We start from the raw sequence: 18494 nt of genomic DNA on the forward strand, positions 1-18494 counted from the left end.
CGGCGGGTATTCTCGGTTCGTTGGGCAATGAGAACCACTGACATAACATAATCCCTAGCAATTCGTAATAAATATCGTTGCGACGGCCTGGTTCGGCGTTATTGGTGTATCTGTCTCTCATCTCGATGCCTTTGGGGGGCTAAGAAGCGAGGCAAAGCGGCGGCCGAAGGGATCGGGGGAAGATATTATGGGCGTGCGAGTGAGTTATACGCTTTGCCGCATGTGTGTCGCATAAATCTGCTCCGACCTCGGTACCGGCCCCCTCGCGACTGCACTGGAACCGTTTCTAGACTTTCCTTCGATACCGACAGCCATGACGACAACGACGACCACGGCGACGACCACGACGACGACGAGAACCGACTCGACGACTGACTGACTGCTTTGGCTGGCTAGATAGCCGAGGCTATGTCGGCCGACCGACCGACCGACCGACCGACCGACCGACCGACTGTTCAGGACCGGCCGATCGATATCGGAGTGCGCGTCCTTCCTAAACAGGCGGAAAATTTCTTACTCGTAGCATGCGTGCCGTTGAAAGGCACTACCGAAAAGAACCGTCTTTGAGATTATTCTTCGCGTCGATCGCCCCGGTGAACCCGTCGATATACCGTTGCTCGTAAACCGCGTTCCGTGCTACGTTACACAAGATTATTTATAGATCAGTGCCGTCCTCGAAGCGGTATAGTCACTCGCGTTGGTTTCGCGGCTCGAATATTACCGCAAAAATCGACGTTTCGTGTAGCAACGAAACACACCGTACCCGTGACGACGGACGCGTTTTATGGGGTGGAGACTACGAAATTCTTTCGTCGTCGCGACGTTCTCGAGAGCAAAGAGGAACGCGTTACGGCGTGTCGTGCTTCTATGGCAGAGCAGAGCGAAGCGAAAGGGCGAGGAGATCGAGAGATGCGCGCACCTGTCCTTGCGTACATCAGCCGTCCGTCATCCAGAGGACGGATCGGCTTCTGTCCGTGCACCATCTTCACCGGCAAACTCGCGCGCACCACCAGGCATCGTACTTATTTACGTTGACACAATATTTATTAGGACGGATCGGTGAGGCGGTCGTTCGTTCGCGCCGGCAGCCTATTTCGGGAACCGTTCCTCACAGCGAAAGACCGGCCAGTCGGTCGTTTCACGGGACACATCCACTCTCCTTCGGGATTAAGATACAAAGTCCAGTCAGGCGTCTTATTTTTTCACGGCTGTCACGAGTCATCGGCTTCTAGCGGCGAACGAGACTCGAAAGGGTCGTCGTACTCGTTGCGCCTGAGATTTCCTCGATCGATCGATCGATCGAATCCGATTGCAGAATCAAACGCGTTCAATGCAAGTATTATGCCGCGTGAATACTTTTACGATTAGCGGGCAGCGTTTGAAAGCGCGCGCTCATTAGCAAACATGTTCGTTAATAGTTTTCGCGAACAATGTTATCCTCCTCGGTTAGAATGTCAAATAGGCGCGTACATCGTGTACCGGTAGTTAACGCTCTCGCTTGGCTCTATCGTCGTCGATTACCGATGCTCGTAATGTCAACGCGTAACCGGCGGCATTTACAAACTCTAGGAATTTTTTGCCAGCGTGATAATTTAGAAAATACGCGTGGCAGAGTGTTGCGCCGTTGATCGACGACTACTGCTGTACGTATAGTCGCATAACCATTTATAAGCTCCTAAACGTTTCTGTCTGCGTAGCAAAATGTAAAATGTGTCAAATTTGCTTGCGCTCCGCTCGCGTACTATTCCCAGCAGTGGACGCGATACAGCGTGCCTGTTCGGGAACAGTGTACGTAGTCGGTACGGACCCAGCGTTAGGACGCAAACGGCGAAGCTCGTCGGTCGGAGAATTCGGCCCTCGTTTCTCGCGCGACCACTTCGCGCGGGGGCCGCGACACGCAGAGGCTGTGTAAACGAAACGATAACCGGACGGATCGACACCAGCTGCTTCGTGTTTGTTGCCGGTTCTATAAATAGAGCGAACCGTCCGCTCTTTCTCGCGTACTCGAGCTTGCACCATCCGCCCCGCGCTATCCTTTCCCTCTTTTCTGCTTCCCTTTCTCTCTTCCCGGTGTGTCCTTTCTCCCGGCGAGAGAGCTGCTCCCGCCTCGCTATCCCATCCTCCGACTTTTTAACTCTCTCCCGCTGCTTCGTCTCCTGTCCGTAGCCGACTCGAGAGACGTTACTTCGCTGACAATTATTGTTGTCACGGCCTCTGCACCAGCAGTCGGTAACAGGAGTGACATTTCGAAAGGCGGCGTGACGGCGAGTGGAAGAAAGAGACGCGGAGAACGAGGAGATTCGGAGGTTACGGTCGAAGAACGAGGACAGGGAGGAGGGGGCAGGAGGAGGAAGAAGAGTGACGGATATCGTGATGAAGGCGTCCTCCTGTCATCTCTCCTCTTCCACCTCGCCAGACCGTCGCCCCGTGGCTTCTCGACCCACCGCCGCCGCCACCACCACCGCCGACATCCTTTCCTCGCTTCCGCCGCCATCCGCTTAAACCGCGCGTTCGCGTTCCCGTTCGCTTCTGACCATAACGCATCGTGAATCCTCGAAGAAGATCGAACGCGAACGTCCGTTCGAACGATACCAAATAGTGGTCGATCGGGACGAAATTTGGTAGCTTCTTCGTTGAAGGAACAGATATAGCGAGATCATAAAATCGTCCAGGTTTCTCAACTTGAGTATTTCAAGCAGCGTTCGCCGTATCGCGAAATTACTGCAACGTGTAACTGTAATTATACATAGAGGAACCGTATCCGACTAGATCACCAAGTTGCGTCTTACGTTCGATCTGGCAAGTTGTTGAAAACGAAGAAATTAATCTGTACAGTCTCGTCAGTTTCTTCTCACGCGTTATTTACATACGTACTCGCTCGATCATAGCTCGGATAACAGGGTAGACGTAAAGCCGATTCGTTCGATCGTGCAAACGACGCTACGTTATATAATAACGTACGCGTTACGACAAGCTGAGATTCGACGATGCAAATTCGCTATCTCTTCCCTCGATGCCTAGCCAATTTCATCACGACTGTTAGCTCTCGGAAGTGCAGAGAAACCCTGACCTCTTGAAACCATCGAAATTTCGTTTTTCTCGCGATCGATAGATGTACGATTTCCGTGTATCGCCGCCGGGTACCGGTGAAAGCATATCGTTCATTTCCGGTGGATAACGCGCGGCTGGACACGCGCGAAACAACGCGGGACGTTGCGAGCGGGGGAGCTGGAGCGCGACGAACCGACTGCAAAACGGGTTTGCGGATTTCAGCTTTTTAAGTGGGAGCAACAGCAGCAGCCACGGCAGCAGCTACGGCAGCCATGCATCGATCATCACTGTCGCCTGTTGCGCGATCGACCGGCCGAACGAACGAACCAAGGAACGAACGAGAACAAACGAAAAGAACGGTCGGTCTTACCGGACGCACGTATACCATCATCTATCATCCATCATCCAGTCGTCCTGCCTGCATCAGCGGACGCACCGATGGCGCGACCGTGCGTGCCCGATCATTAATACCGTTCGGCCAAGTACGCGCGACGCAATTTACTCGATCGTTTTCCCGTGCTTCTACTCCTATCGAGACCGATATCGCGAAACTTCGCCGCGGGCGGCGTCGTTAGCGAGCGTATTAAAACGATCTCTCCACGCAACCGAAATTCTTGCGTTCGATGAATTTCGTCCTTCCCGATGTCCATTCGCCATTCACGCGACTTTCTTGCCGTCCACGGTGGCTGTGCGAATCGGTGGAGGCTGCACAAAGGAACCTACAGACCATCAACGTTATTGTCAATATCATTGTCATTATGGCATAATATTCGCATTCAATTTTCCTTCTCTGGACAATAGACGTACCGTTAAGGAGATGGCGTTTCTCTGCAAAATCCGGTACGTTTACATGCGTCGCGTTGTCGGAGATTCCAACTTATTTTATCAGCCTTTTATGTATCTGAATACGATCACACGGACATCATTGGCAAGATCGCGACACGGCCAACGGATTTCACTATCATTTCGATCTTTTGTTCGATACCGCCCGATAGATCAAAATATTTCACGTATTGCTTTCTTCGTTGTACTATCTCCGTTCCGGACTAATCTCAGCCCGCACCAATGTATGTTATCTTGCGACGTATTAATTCGTGTCCATTGTGATCCCATAGTCACGCCAACGTTAACTTGCGTAACCCGTGCGTAGTGTATACGCTTCCTTGCAAACTATCTGCTTGTGCATTTCGTCGAGAGAAGGATTTTGTTTCGTTTTATACGTACATACGATATTATTCTAAAACAGTTTCGTTCGTTGGTTATACCGAACCAACAAATGAATAAATTTAACAAATATCAAGTATGAACTATAATAAACGATAATAACGAGAACCTTAATTACTGACAATGACATTGATATGCAACAATATCGTAGAAAATTAACATTGCGATATTTCAATTGTATTTATTGGAAAAGAAAGAAAAGTATCCATTTGATGTTCGATATAAACTCGTGGCACGTTTTAAAAAATGATTTGATTTTGATTGATTTTTCATTGGTTTTTATTGGGTTGTTCGTGGTTACCGGAAAGTGGAGCTGCCTCCCTATTACCTCTGATGATCTACGTCCATCTATCGTTAACAAAATGTATTCGTTCGTAAGAGTTTCACCGTTTCGAAGAGCGAAATACGTACAACGTAAGCGTTTCTCGAAGAAATATACGAGCATAAATATTAAAATCATTGGAAACTCTTTGATTAATTCCGTAAAGCCAAAAAATTGAAATACGCGACGATGTTGTAAAAATACTAGTTTATAAATTGGGCTTAAAATTGATCGACTCTTATATCATCATTTCGAGATGAATAAATTTACGAGCAGAAGTTATTTATTTCCCGAGAATAGAACGTTAATCGCTGGGAGTTGATCGGTTTGACTTCTGAACGACGTCTGGGCGCTAGGTAGACTTTAGACATTAAACGACTACGAGAAAATCGGAGAAGGGAGAAACCGTTTGATTTATATGATATCATACTTTGTTTGGTATTATTTTATACTTTTTATTCTTTCTATGTATGTATTTAACATATCTGCATATTTATCGTACGTTTTTTCTCCCACGTAACTTTGCATACATTTTCTGCAAACGCGCAAAGATCTACGATCCAGTGATAAACAAAAGCTTTTTGCACGGATGGAAAATTACGATTAATCAAAAGCAATCAGAGTAGTTAGACGCACGCGATTGACGCTAATAAAAAGTCTCACCTTCGCGGAGACTCGTGTGTCACGATCGATCGATCGAACGTCTTAATCGGTAGCTGGCCTCGCGGGAACAAAACGGCCAGCGCATTTTTTATGCACCGTTGGAACCGCGAGAGCGAAAGGAGACGAGACTCGTTCGAACCGGTGGAGAACGAGCAGGGAACGTGGCGGTGGAACTCGGCGATGGAAGGAAGCGATTCGACAGGCTGATGGAGTGAGTGTTGACTTAGGATAACAGTCGGCTCATCGGTCAATCAGTCAGGTAGACTACGGTAGGTCGGTGCTCCGTCTTCGGTTCGGCCCTGTCGTCTCGTTCGGACGCTTAAGTGACTCACGAATCCGACCACCCGACGTGGTTTCATCCTGCGAGACAAAGCGATCGGACGAAGAGAAAGGAAGAGCGAAAGGGGGAGAGACCGAGTGGTAAACATTTGCGTCAACGCCGAACGCGACGCGAACCAACGAATCGGTCGAGCCCGATCGAAGAACGCGAACGAGTGACGAAAACGTTTGAGGAAACCGCGAGACTGGATCCTGCGAAGGACGGCGCAACTAAGGGTGGCGTCGATGGCGAAAAGAGAGGAAAATCGTTCGCAGGAACTTGGAAACGACGACGCGTCTCTGGCGTCTGCAACGCAACGCGCTACGAGCTGGAACACGGGTGAGATTCGAGAGCCACAGCCGGTTGCTTGGAGAGGAAGAAGCAACCGTAAGAGAAGGAGCACCGAGCAAACGAGAGCGAGAGAACAGAAAGAAGGACGGAGCAAGGAGAATGGATTCACCCGTCAGTCACTCTCTGGCAGACCGCGAGAGAATCACAATGCGAAGCCTCCCTTTGCTCTCCGTCTCTCTTCGTCCTTCTGTCGGACCGCCCGTTCACCCGTTCGTCCGCCCGCTCCTCCCGCTCGTCCGTTCGTCCGTCTGTCTGCCTGTCCATCCGATCGTCTCTTCGTCTGCCTCCTGTCACTCTCCTCGCCAGCCTCCCGACGGTTCTCTCGCATCAGGAATTCATCTCCTCTCCTGTCCTGTCCTGCCTTGTCCTCCACCGTTGCTCCTTTTGTTCCCTCCCGCCTTCGCCCTCCCCCTTCCTCCTCGCCTCCTCGTCGCTTTCCTTGCTTCTCCGCTTTCCCGTCACCGCATCGTCGCCACCGTCGCCGCGTCTCATTATCGCGCGCCGTTTTATTTCCGGCACGTTGCGCGAGACCGGCTCGCTCGATCGACCGGTCAACAGGTTCTTCCCGATTCATCGTGATTCGTCGTCGATCGTCGGTTTCCTCCGGTTCACGTTACCTACGCAGCTGGCTAAATTAAGTCGCGGAGATAACGAGCGCAACTCGCGCAAAGGAAAATTCGTTATCTAGATTTGCCGTGCAAACGATATTAAACTCGTGCGAGCCGCTGTTTTCTCAGCGTACGAGATGCTCTAACGACCGGTCTAATTGCCAACAAATCTTGCCGATTTGATACGACGCAAATACATAAATCCCGACCGGATCGAGATTTATCGCGCGATCATCCGCATCCTTGGATCATGTTGTTGATGATCGGAGCAGGCGATACGCGCGGTTCATTCGAGACGAGTTACGAAAAAGTGGAACAGAGGCGGTAATATCGGAGGCGAGATGCGAGACGAGACAAGACACGAGGCAAGGAAATCCGTGTCTCGATAGAAAGAATCGTAATTGGCGAAGGGTTGCAACGCGGCTGAAGAGAACGCGCGAAAGCCAGACAGATAGGTACGTTGTTGCGCGTTTATGCTAACATTTTTGACATCCCACGACTTTGTCGTTTCTCGATACGCCAAACAATCGCCAATACATTAACGGCGTTTTGCTTCGTTTGCCACAAGTGTTGTCCTAGAGTTTTCCAAGCGAGGGTAGTAGATCAGGGTTATGAGAATATCGAAATACATTTCTAAATCCTAAACGATTCTGAAAAATATCTTATCGACTACTAGTTAGAATTACGTGTCAAAAGCAACTTGTACCGCAACGGTAAAGTTAAAGGGTAAAATCGCGCTGCTATGAGGATGATTTGGAGCGAATTACTCGTCGTCGTCCTCGTCTCCTCGGTCACGCCAACCTTCCAATTAATTGGTAAACTAAGTTTGTACGAAAAATGTGTACTTAAACTTGTGGTAGCATCATCGAACGTTACAGGTTATAGGCGACCATGATCGGTACATCCCATAGTCGGTAAGGCGCCGCGATGTTCGCTGCGAAGTCGAGCAGGCCGGATATCACGCGGTAGCATCTGCTAAACCGGTGTCAGGGCTCGACCGCTTTAAACACCGTACGCCACGCTGCTTGCTCCCCTCGTACGTTACCCGCGGCTGTATACGCAAACCCCCGTGCTAGTTGCTTCGTTAACGACCTGCCAGTAGAAATACGCCGTATTTCCGCTGGTGCGAGCATTTGCATCCCGGTACCTTTAGCGGGTGCGAGGCTCGTGGTTGCGCGACGACATCCTGGTGGACGATGGAACGTGGACGGTTCCGGGGCGTTGGATTGGATCGGGTCGCGAGACCGAGATTGAAATAGCCGCGAGAAAAAGAAGCGAGAGAAGCGAGGAGGGGAGAGAGGAAGGAGAAGAGGAAGAGAGAAGAAAGAGAAGAAGCGCGTTGGTTTCGTGGGCGAGAACGAAAAGAAGGGAAACGCGACAGGGAAAAGAGAGTGTGCGAGGGATGTTGGAAGCGGGCGGAGCTCCAGCGAGCACCGGTGGTCCGCCCTGGTCTGCGAGTTGTCGCGTATCCCTTCTCGGTAGCGGGCCGATTTCAGTCGATCCTCGCATGCCTCGTACCTTTTAGCTCGGGCCCTCGTTGTCGTCTTCCTCGTTCTCGTCGACGACGCGGTCATCTTCGCGGTCGTTGGTCGTTGCTCGTTCTCCATTCTTCGAGCACACCTCCCGTACCCCGACCCAAAGGGTCGGCGAGCAGCAGCGGAGCGCAGCTTCTTCCATCGAATCGTTCACGGTCGCGCAGGGCTTCGGAGGGCCGCTCTGGCCCGCTCCGGCCCGCTTCGGCCCGCGCCAGCCAGGAGAGAGACAATGGACAATGGGGACATAAATCTGCGTAATTAGTTGCCGATGCCTTCTCGGATCGATGCGCGATCTCTTTTCCCTCCTTCTTCCGTGGCCCATCGGCGAACAAACGATCGTTTGGTTGGCCAGTCGGCAAAGTAGGACGGTGCTCTTCGTCCTGCTTGTCCCCACCCCTCTCGGAAGGGAGGTGTGCTGAGTCCTTTCCGCCTCTTTCTTCCTTTTGCTCTCTTTGGCCACCGGAGAGATGCCCGGATCCGCGGGCTCCTCGTCTTGCGCCATCTCGAACGAGGACGCGTCACCGGAACAAGATGGCGATCCCCGTTGCGTCCGTTCGCCGATACTTTGCCGGAAATCCGTTTTAACGACCGACCGGAACGGGTCGCGTTTCCTCCGCGTTTCTCAACCAGCCAAAGTCCCGTCGATCCGATCGTCTGCTCGTCTAGAGCGTAAAACGACGACACACGTTCCTCTTCCGATTTTCAGCGTCGAAGTAGAACGTTCGATCGTGCCGGTGATTCGTTCGAGAGTTAGAAATGGAAGGGCAACGGAAGTCCGTAGGTTGCTCGACAATGGCACGCGATGACTTTGCTCGACGCACTCTCGATGCAATCCCGCGTACCCTCGTCGCCGCGTACTGTCGTTCGCGACGTCTTCTACGTCGTCGTAGCCGCGAAAGGCCGATAAATGAGCCGATAACGGCATTGTCTCGCACCAACCGTCCTCGCTGTTCGCCTCTTTGCGTCCTTTTCCAACGCTCGCTTTTCTCGTTTCCAAATTCGCGGTGCGAACGGCGCGGCGTGGTTACGAGACGCGTCGATCTTCCTTTCCTTCCTCCTCGATTCAGTGACTGGCGCACCGTAACCGCGCCCCGTTCGCCGTCTAGGCCCCGCTATCGCGTCGCACTGAAACGATCGTACGATTTTCCGTTGCAGGGGAGGACGGAGTCGAAGGCTCAGGGCCTGGCGCGGACCTCCAGGGCGAGGAAGGCGACTGCGTGGAGGATGACGGCCCAATTAGTCCTAGCGAGAGAGGTTGCACGACGGCAGCCAAAGAGGAAGAGGATGGGGACGCGACCGACGAGGAAGACGACGAGGACGCATCGCCGCCCACTCCACCGCCTTCCGCAACCGCGAGACTGAATCCTACTATTTTAAGGGACACTGGACCACCGGACAGGTAAAAATCTCGATTAACGTGCTTGGCGATAATTACGAAAGGAAACGGACCGAGACGAGGCGAAACGAAACGAAACGCGAAGCCTATACTTAGGAAGAGACGGAGGCGCGACCGTCGAAAGTGGTATGAACGTAAATTTCAACGAACACGGTTCGCTTGAAACTCATTAGTCGGTGCTTTACTGGCAGCATGGTCATAAACCGCCTAAATCAACGAGAGCGCCGCTGCCGTTCCCTTTGAAGTTGCCGGCGTCGGGCGCCCCTCGTGTACACACACGGGTATTCTCGTTGTTTGAGCGCAACGAATCGTCACGGATACGTGCGGCGCACGAGCGAGAGAACGGTGTAAACGTCGCGTCGTTCGCTGTCTCTGCTAAAGGAAACACGAAGGGGAGAGAGAGGCGAGGAGATGCGGCGCGCACGAGGACAACACAGAGATAGAGAGAGAAAACGAAGGAGGGATAAATAAGCCGGTGCCAGACCGATATCGGTGACTGCCGTGCGACGTCATACAGCTAATAGAGATAGGCACGTGTTACGCGTCGGCCTGCATCGACGATCCCACCAACGCCGACGATGACGGCGCTCCACCACCGCTCCGGTACCGCTTTGCCGCATCACCGGTTACAACGGGGGCGGTGGTGGATGCGTGTGCCGGTGGCAGGCTGCGGCAGTGGCGCCTCCGTGTCCTCCGCTGCCCCGCCACCCATCGAAAACTTCCCCTGCATGCGTGCCGGCGCCGTTCCCCTTTCGTCTCGCGGCACGCATTCGGCATTCAGTCAGAAGCAGTCAGTTACGAGCGAGCCGTCGTCAAGTCTACACAACCTCTCTCTCGCTCGCTCTCCATCTTCGATTCGGTTCGCGTGCCGCGATCAGCACGCGACACGACACGCCGCGCACGGATCCTTCGTCCAGTCGTCGGAGTCGCAGCGGAGCTCGTTCACAGGATTCGACCACGGGTATCGATCTCCCGCTGTTTTTCGCCGCGCGAATCCGATCAACGCCTGCGCATCCCTAGCGATCCCAGCGATCCCGGTCGTCCGATCCTCACCGATCATCGCGCGTAACGTTTCTCCTTTCTGTTTCATGCTTTCAGAGAGCCAATGAGTCCACGCTGTCCCTCGAGAGATTCTCGGGAATCGTCCGGCCCGGCGACCGGAAGTCCTCCACCGCCAGCGACGAGAAGCACCGCGAGCCCGGTGAGTCCGAGCGGGATCGTGCCACTGCCGCTCGGAAGCCATCCACTGCTACCCCCTCATTCGGCGGCGATGATGGCGGCGTACCTGCAACAGACCCATCAGAGACTGCTACTCGGCCACTCGCCGTTATCCCGTGGTTCCGTGTCACCGTTGGTATCCTCGTCGTGTTCCCCACCGGCAGCTACTCCCGGCCTTCTGGTCTCGCCCAGCAGCGTCGGCGAGGTATCGCCGTCGGCTACCCCGTTGCCCGCGGTGCTCGACTTTAGCACGAGGAAAGCATCGTCGACGGAGGACGACGAAGAGGAGCAGATACTGAACCTCAGCAAGCCGCCAACACCGTCCTCCTCCACGGAGGCGAACAACGGACCTTTGGATTTGTCGGTGCCCAGCAGAAAACGACCCGGACCGGAAGATTCCCCGCCGTTGCCCGTTCGCAAGTCCTCCAGGTTGTCGGCCGGCACGGCGGCGGCAGCGGCAGCGGCGGCAGCTGCGGCGGCCGCAGCGGCTCACCAGGAGGCCGCTCAAGCCGTCACGGCTGCAGGTTTCGGCAGACCACCCGTCGTTTCGCCGTGGACGTCGCCCGTGGTCGCCTCTCACTTTCCCTACTTTGCGGCCGCGGTCGCGGCAGCGGCTACTAGTCAACAGCAACTCTCGCCGAAGAGCACCGCCGGCGTGGTCGAACATCATCAGCAACTTTGGAACGGCAAGATGAAACCACCGTCCGCCCTCGACAAGTCGTATCAGCCGAGCGAAGCGACCAAAGCTCTGGAGAAGATGAGCGAACTGAGCAAACTGGGCGGCGAGGATCTGTTCAGATCGAGCACGAGCGCCGGCAGTGGCGGAGCGAGCGGAGCCGCGGCAGCAGCAGCCGCAGCCGCCGCGGCAGCGGTCGCAGGCAACGCGACCGCCGGTTCCACGTCCGGCAGTCGACACAGTGCCTGGCAGTCCCACTGGTTGAACAAGGGGGCCGATCAAGCCAAGGACGTGCTCAAGTGCGTATGGTGCAAGCAGAGTTTCCCCACGTTGGCCGCGATGACGACTCACATGAAGGAGGCGAAACACTGCGGCGTAAACATGCCCGTGCCAGCGGCTGCGTCCGCGCTCCACCCTCAGCCACCGAGCGTGGCCAGTATCGTGACGCCGCAGCAGCCGCATCAGCCGCACCAGCCGCAAACCACCGCGTCCAGCAACAACGCTGGCTCCGGCGCCGGTGGTGGTGGTTCCGCGACTCCCAGCAGCAAACAGAGTCCATCCGAGTTGAATCTGCTGATCAAGGAGACGATGCCTCTGCCGAGGAAGCTGGTCAGGGGTCAAGACGTTTGGCTGGGAAAGGGAGCCGAGCAGACCAGGCAGATTCTGAAGTGTATGTGGTGCGGTCAGAGTTTCCGCTCACTCGCCGAGATGACGTCGCACATGCAACAGACGCAACATTACACCAACATCATCTCCCAGGAGCAGATTATCTCGTGGAAGTCGTCGGACGAGAACAAGAGCGGCAGCGCTGGAAGCGGAGGAAGCGGAGGTGGCGGTGCAGGCAGTGGATCCGTAACCGGCGCCGCTGGTGGCGGGGGTGGCGCGGTTACCGCCGGTGGCGCGTCCGGACCGCACGCCGGAAACGCTACCGGTCCAGGCTCCGGCGCTACCAGCAGCCACGTGAGCGCCGTGCTCACGTGCAAGGTTTGCGATCAAGCGTTCAGCTCCCTGAAAGAACTGAGCAACCACATGGTGAAGAATTCCCACTACAAGGAGCACATAATGCGATCGATCACCGAGAGCGGCGGTCGGAGGCGGCAGACGCGGGAGAAACGCAAGAAGTCGCTGCCGGTGAGAAAATTGTTGGAACTGGAACGAGCGCAGAACGAGTTCAAGAACGGCGACGCGGCTACCGGACTGAGCCACAGCCTAGGCAAGCACGCCGGTCGTATAACGTGCGAGAAGTGCGGCGAGAAGATCGAGACCACCATCTTCGTCGATCATATACGCCAGTGTATCGGAGCGGGCACCGTGGGCGCGAATCAGCGAAACTTCCTGAAGAACGCGTTGATGTCGAATCACCTACCGGCCACGTTACCGCCGACCGAGACCGGCCGTAAGAGCGTCACCGAGGACGGTTCGTCGGTGTCCTCGAGACACCATCGGTCGCCATCGTCGGCCAGCGACGCCACCACACCAGGAAAGGACACGCCGACACCGACCGCCGGCGAGACCACCGGTAGCTCCTCGCCATCCGTGTTGAACGCCATCGAGAAACTGATCGAGAAGAGCTTCGATTCTCGCGTGAGGCACGGTACACCGGGTCTGCATCACGCTCAACCCGGAGCCCCGATGGGTACAAGCATCTTGAAGCGGCTGGGCATCGACGAGAGCGTCGACTACACGAAACCGTTGGTCGATCCACAGACGATGAACCTTCTCCGGTCGTATCAGCAGCAACATCAGCATCAGCAACAGCAGCAACATTACGCGACAAGTACGGCCGCGCGGCGGGAACGCAGCGGAAGCGAGTCGAGCTCCGTGTCGGAACGAGGAAGCGGCGGTAGAACCGACGCGATGACGCCGGAGAGACGCGTGGACCTTTCGTCGGTCGGCCACTCGGACACCAGGCATTCCCACCATCATCGGGTCACGCCGGACAAGCAATTGGGTGCGCAAACCTTGCCCTCGAGTCGTCACCATCCAACCACCGAGGAGTCCGGCGACGAGGAGTCGTCGACGACCGCATCCGTTTCCGTTGCCGCGGCCAGTACGGCCGCGACATCAGCGGCGAGCGTGGTCGTCAAGAAGGAACCCCGAGACGACGAGTCGGAGGATCGCGTGGCGAACGAGGAGGAACAGTCGCAGGCTCAGTCGCAGTCGAACCGCGAGGTGTTCGTGAAGAAGGAGATCATGGAGGATTGCAGAGACGAGGAGGAGCAAGGTTCGTTCAATCATCGACGAAGCAGTTTGCACGAAGGATCGGAGGAGGGTCGGGAGGTGTTGTCGCCTCGCATGAATCCACCGACTCCTAGATCGAGTGGTCAGCCGGAACAGATCGCGCGCAGCCCCTGCAGGAACAGCACCAGCAGTCCGACGAGCAGCGACCGGTCGGTAACGCCGCGTGGAACGCCCGACACGAAGGGGTCGAGCAGTCTCGGGGCGCTTTCCTCCATGTTCGACAGCCTGTCCGGTGGCGGAGGAGGCGGAGGCGGCGGTAGCGGTGGCGGCGGTGGTGGCGGTAGCGGCGGAGGCTCGAACAACGCGGTCGACTCTCAGGGACGCAAAACCAGCAGCCATCCTTTGGCCGCGCTGCAGAAACTTTGCGACAAGACGGAGACGCGTGGACCCAGTGGCAGCGCGGCCCGATCCGGTGGCGGTCCTGGAGCCGCGTCCGGTCTCGGAGCAGCGGCTGGAAGTGGCGTGGGCGCGACCGGACCCGGTTCCGGGACGACTCCGGGAGCGATCTTGGCGTTCAGCTGGGCCTGCAACGACGCCGTCGTCACCGCCGACTCGATCATGAAGTGCGCCTTCTGCGACACGCCTTTCATCTCCAAGGGCGCGTACAGGCATCATCTGTCCAAGATGCACTTCGTCAAGGATGGCGTGATTCCCGATCCACTGACGATCGGCCGATCAGCGGCGGCCGCGGCGGCGGCGGCTGCTGCTGCTGCGGCCGCGGCAGCAGCGGTCTCGCAAACCTCCGCCACCGGACCGCCGCCGGCCGGTCACAGTTCTTCCTCGCCCCCGACTTCCCAGCGCAACAAGTCGCCGCCGCTTGCACAGGCGAACGGTAGCCCGTCTCAGTCAGCGGCCTCTCCCCTCGAAGAGAGTCCGCACTCCAAATTTCTCAAGTATACGGAGCTGGCCAAGCAGTTGTCCAGCAAGTACGTATAGTCCGAGCCCCGTAAGTAGCGGTGCCACTTGTACATAAGTGTATCTATACTGTAACGACTGTAACTAGCGACGCGATTGCAACACCATTTCACCTCCTTCGAAACCTCCGGCCTCGGGACATCCATCCTTTTTCGCTCGCGATTCCATTATCCGGTCTCCGCTGTTTCCTACCGCCTCGTCTCTCGTCTTTCCCTCTTCCTCTCCCTTACTCCGCTTTCCACCCTCTGTTCGCCATTCCCCTCTTTATACCTATCGCTCCTTTTCGCCCATTCAAATCGAATCGAACCAACTCGTCACCGGATAATCGAATCGCGCAACGAACACAAGAGGGAGGAGGCAGATATCGAACGTGCGTTGATTAAATTGTGATGCCACCATATCTCGCGGCACTGCTGAGTCAAGGGGCTCGGCGAGCGACAAAGTTTGTGATTTTATAAATACTTAAGGACATTTACGACTGGCGTTGAGAAAGAGAGCAAGGCGATGCGAAAGATCTTGCGATCGACAGAGAGAGAATATTTGTGTGCTTGAACGAGCGTGTGTCTACACGTGTCTACGTGTGTGTATGTGTGCATGTGTGTGCGCGCGCGTGTGTTTCTGTGTACGAATGGGAGAATGCGCGTGGTAGAGAATAAATGAACGACGTAAAAACGAGTGCAAGCGGAGAAAAGAGCAGCAAAGGCAGCGAGGATAGCGAGTAAAATTTTCCAAGGTGTAGGACGGCAAGGCTTACCTGTCACACAGCTGTCGTAAGGTCAGATCAGCATGTATACCTCTAGAACATAAGAGCGTAGTTGATTAGCGCATAGGCTAGGCTAGGGTCCGCCCTTGTATAGGAATCTCTTTGTTGATACTTAGAGCTGCGAAACCGGTGAGATCGCGTTCAGGATTCGGACCTCGTCCAAAAAAGTCAACGAGCGTTCGGCAAAGCGAACCGGCTGACGAGTACGACGACGACGATGACGATGACGACGATTGCAGAGTGAGAGAAAAGCGGCATAAAAGGAGCATCGAGAGCAACGAGAACACGGTGCAATAGCGAGGCTCGCAGTTATACTCGAAACACACGTGCGCGGCGAGTCGAGCGCGCGCGACGCGGCCTCCTCGAACGTTATCGTTTTCCTTCGCTCGTAGCGTACGAGTAGACCATTGTAAATTTTCTTTGTTCAAATAATATTTATTGCGCCGTGCGAGTCGACGCGACGTTTTAAGTGTAAAATACTGTCATTACTATCGCTCGGATTATCGCGAATACCGTGTATATTGATTACGATTACGATTATTCTCTATACAATTAACGAATGGGGAAACGCAGCGAAAAAGGAAAAAAAAAAGAAACACTTCGAACGGCTACCAACACGCCGGGACTCCATCGTCTCTCGGCTGAGCGGAAAAACGGCGCGCGACCAACGCGTTCTCTGGCGAATCGTCTTCTGCCTGCGTGCGTGCGTGCGTGTGTGCGTGCGTGTGTGCGTGCGTGCGTGCGTGCGTGCTTGCTTGCTTGCTTGCTTGCGTGCGTTCGAGAACCGGAAAAGGAGGAACGAAAGGGAAACGAGAGTAAAAGTGGCTGACGCCGCGAAGCGGGCAAAAGCGACACCGCGAGAGAGGAATTGAAATCCGGACGAGTATGATCGCGCGAGCGAGAATATGAATAACGTGTAAAACGCGAGAACGCAAAGAGGAAGGAAGAAGTGGGCGGGAAAGAGCGAGCCGAAGGGACGATGATTGCGCGCGTTCGAGGACGAGTTAAAAGCGCAATTTTGGAGCGGAACACACTTGTATACGTATTTCTTGTAAACTCTAATTCTTCCATCGCGGACTTTAAAAGTATTTATCGATATAACGATAATATTAATATTATTATTGTAATTATATACGACTGCTGAGAGAATGTGGCGGGTATAGGAGAAAAAAAGAAGAACGTGGTCTACGTGGATGCGATACGCGGCATCATACGCGCGGAAAAAAACGAACGCGGCGCGTACGCACTCGCGGATACGAGAAACGAAACGAGAAATAGCCAACCGTGCGAAAAATACGCTCGAAAAGTACCTACCTACTTACAAATGCGCAACCACAAAGATATGCATCATGTATACGCGACTCTTGAAACCATTTTACCAGATTTGTCATTATTTAATTATTTCGGTTGTATTTTAAAATGCAATTAAAGCTCAAATAAATATATATGTTATAAAGTAAATTCTCGTCTAAGTTTTCTTTACTCGTACATCTACGTCCCGTGAATCCTTCCCTATATACCACAACTATTATATATTAACTGTCATACTATTTTTCGTTTCGCTGGATTCCATATCAAGTATTCCGTATCACGAAAATCCTAAAGAAAGACTAAATTTTCCTCCAAAATATAAAATTTTGCCTACGACTTGTCTATAAGAAACCATCGCATCCCACGAACGAAAGTCTTACAGCGAATCAAAGTCGTTCGCGCAGTCGTATCGGTCCGGTGCTCGATCGCTTCCGGTCATGTCGGTTCGGTGCATCAAGCGATTTCCAAGTCATTCTCTCCACAAACGAAAATGGTTATTCCTCGTAATAAAATTCGCCTTCCACGAATTTCCTACAAAACCCACAAGGAAATTGTCGATGGAACCAGAAAAGTTCGCGTTCAAAAGTTAAAAAGATAAAACAGCAGCGTATCGAGACAATCGATCGACGAAAGAATTTCTCGTACTACCTCCTTGCACGTGTTATTCCTCTGATACAAATTCTCAATTTGGGGCCACAGATCTCTGCCAGCTCCCCAAAAATTCGTATTCGATAAGGAATATCCCAGTGAATTCGATTAATCAAATTGCCACTCTACTTATCTACTTTGTACATGCCTGTTTCAATTTTCCCACTTTACGTTCTCCACGTATATATAGTCGCGTTTCGCTTGTATTTGTCTTTCTTTACACTCATAGCTCGTCGCACCGTCGAATTCCGTCGCAGGACTCGCGACAGATTGGAAGGAGCGTCATCCGACGCGAAAACAAACGCGGGCGAACGAGATGGAAACGGAGCCGTTGCACGAGGCGAAGAAGGGGGGAAAGGAAGAGGAAGGATAGAGGGCTTACGGACCTCACCTACCTATTGCCTGGGTCTGGTAATGAATTCGTCTAATGGGTCGTAAAGAATGCGATCTTATGGAGCGGAGAGGATAAAATAAAACATTGGTGGAGAGACTACCGATTCTCGAACGATCCTTAAAGTAACCCTCGCTTTAAAGAAAGGAGCTCCTGTCTCTTTTCTTCTTTTCTTTCCACCTCCCCTTTCTATCCATTTCTCTCTCCTCTTTTCGCTCGTTCGTTCTCCCAATCGTACCTCAGCTTCAGTTCCTCGCTGTGTTGCGTATCTTCCTTCCTGTGTCCTCGTTCGTCGAGCTTCTCGTTTCCTCGTACGTCGATTCGCGCGCATCGTTTCGACGAGCAGTGGGGATATTCGAACCCAGAAAGTTTTCAAAACTCGACGCTACATGATACTTTTGCGATTCGAAACTCTCGATACCCGGGCAAAATAATAATCTGTATAAACAATTTCGCAAAATACCGTGACTATTCGAGTTTATTTTTAGTCCTGTAACAACGATCCAGTCGAGTTCGCGCATCGACTTTTTCGATTCGTTTTAATTGGTACAATTTCATCGACGCATCGCGACAGTTTGTACGTGGCAGAAACGAAACGTACGGACGTATGCGCTTGCTTCCTTCGTTACTTTCGTTTCTTTCCACCCTTTCCCCTCTTCCGATTTTTCCTGGTTCCAGGAAGCTGCGCGTGGGCGATCCGCCGATGAACGAGAGCAAAGGCGTTGCAGAGACTTACCAAAAAGCGGCTTCGAGAGATCCGGCAGTCCGATAACTGTAGATTTGTAGAGGTTCTGGTCAACCGATAACCAAGCCGCTAGCTGTTTTCACGCAGGAATCCGTTTTACTTGCCTTTCGTGTTCGC

General features: G+C 53.7%; 1 protein-coding gene across 5 annotated transcripts in view; it reads left to right on the forward strand.

The window, feature by feature from the left end:
• The window catches only part of LOC132911176 (protein tiptop), an 89738-nt gene extending 72995 nt beyond the window's left edge, over window positions 1-16743 (forward strand). For 4 of the 5 annotated variants that reach the window (XM_060967593.1, XM_060967589.1, XM_060967591.1 and 1 more), the window contains 2 exons: window positions 9229-9472; window positions 10568-16743. In XM_060967593.1, coding sequence (XP_060823576.1) covers window positions 9229-9472; window positions 10568-14540 — 4217 coding nt within the window. In that variant the 3' untranslated portion in view covers window positions 14541-16743. Of the gene's footprint in view, window positions 1-9228; window positions 9473-10289; window positions 10431-10567 lie in introns of those variants that run through there. The other variant, XM_060967588.1, reaches the window with a different exon arrangement.
• Window positions 16744-18494: the final 1751 nt, after the last annotated feature.

Source organism: Bombus pascuorum, chromosome 10 (genome assembly GCF_905332965.1).
Source record: "Bombus pascuorum chromosome 10, iyBomPasc1.1, whole genome shotgun sequence".
NCBI classification, from domain to species: Eukaryota; Metazoa; Arthropoda; class Insecta; order Hymenoptera; family Apidae; genus Bombus; species Bombus pascuorum.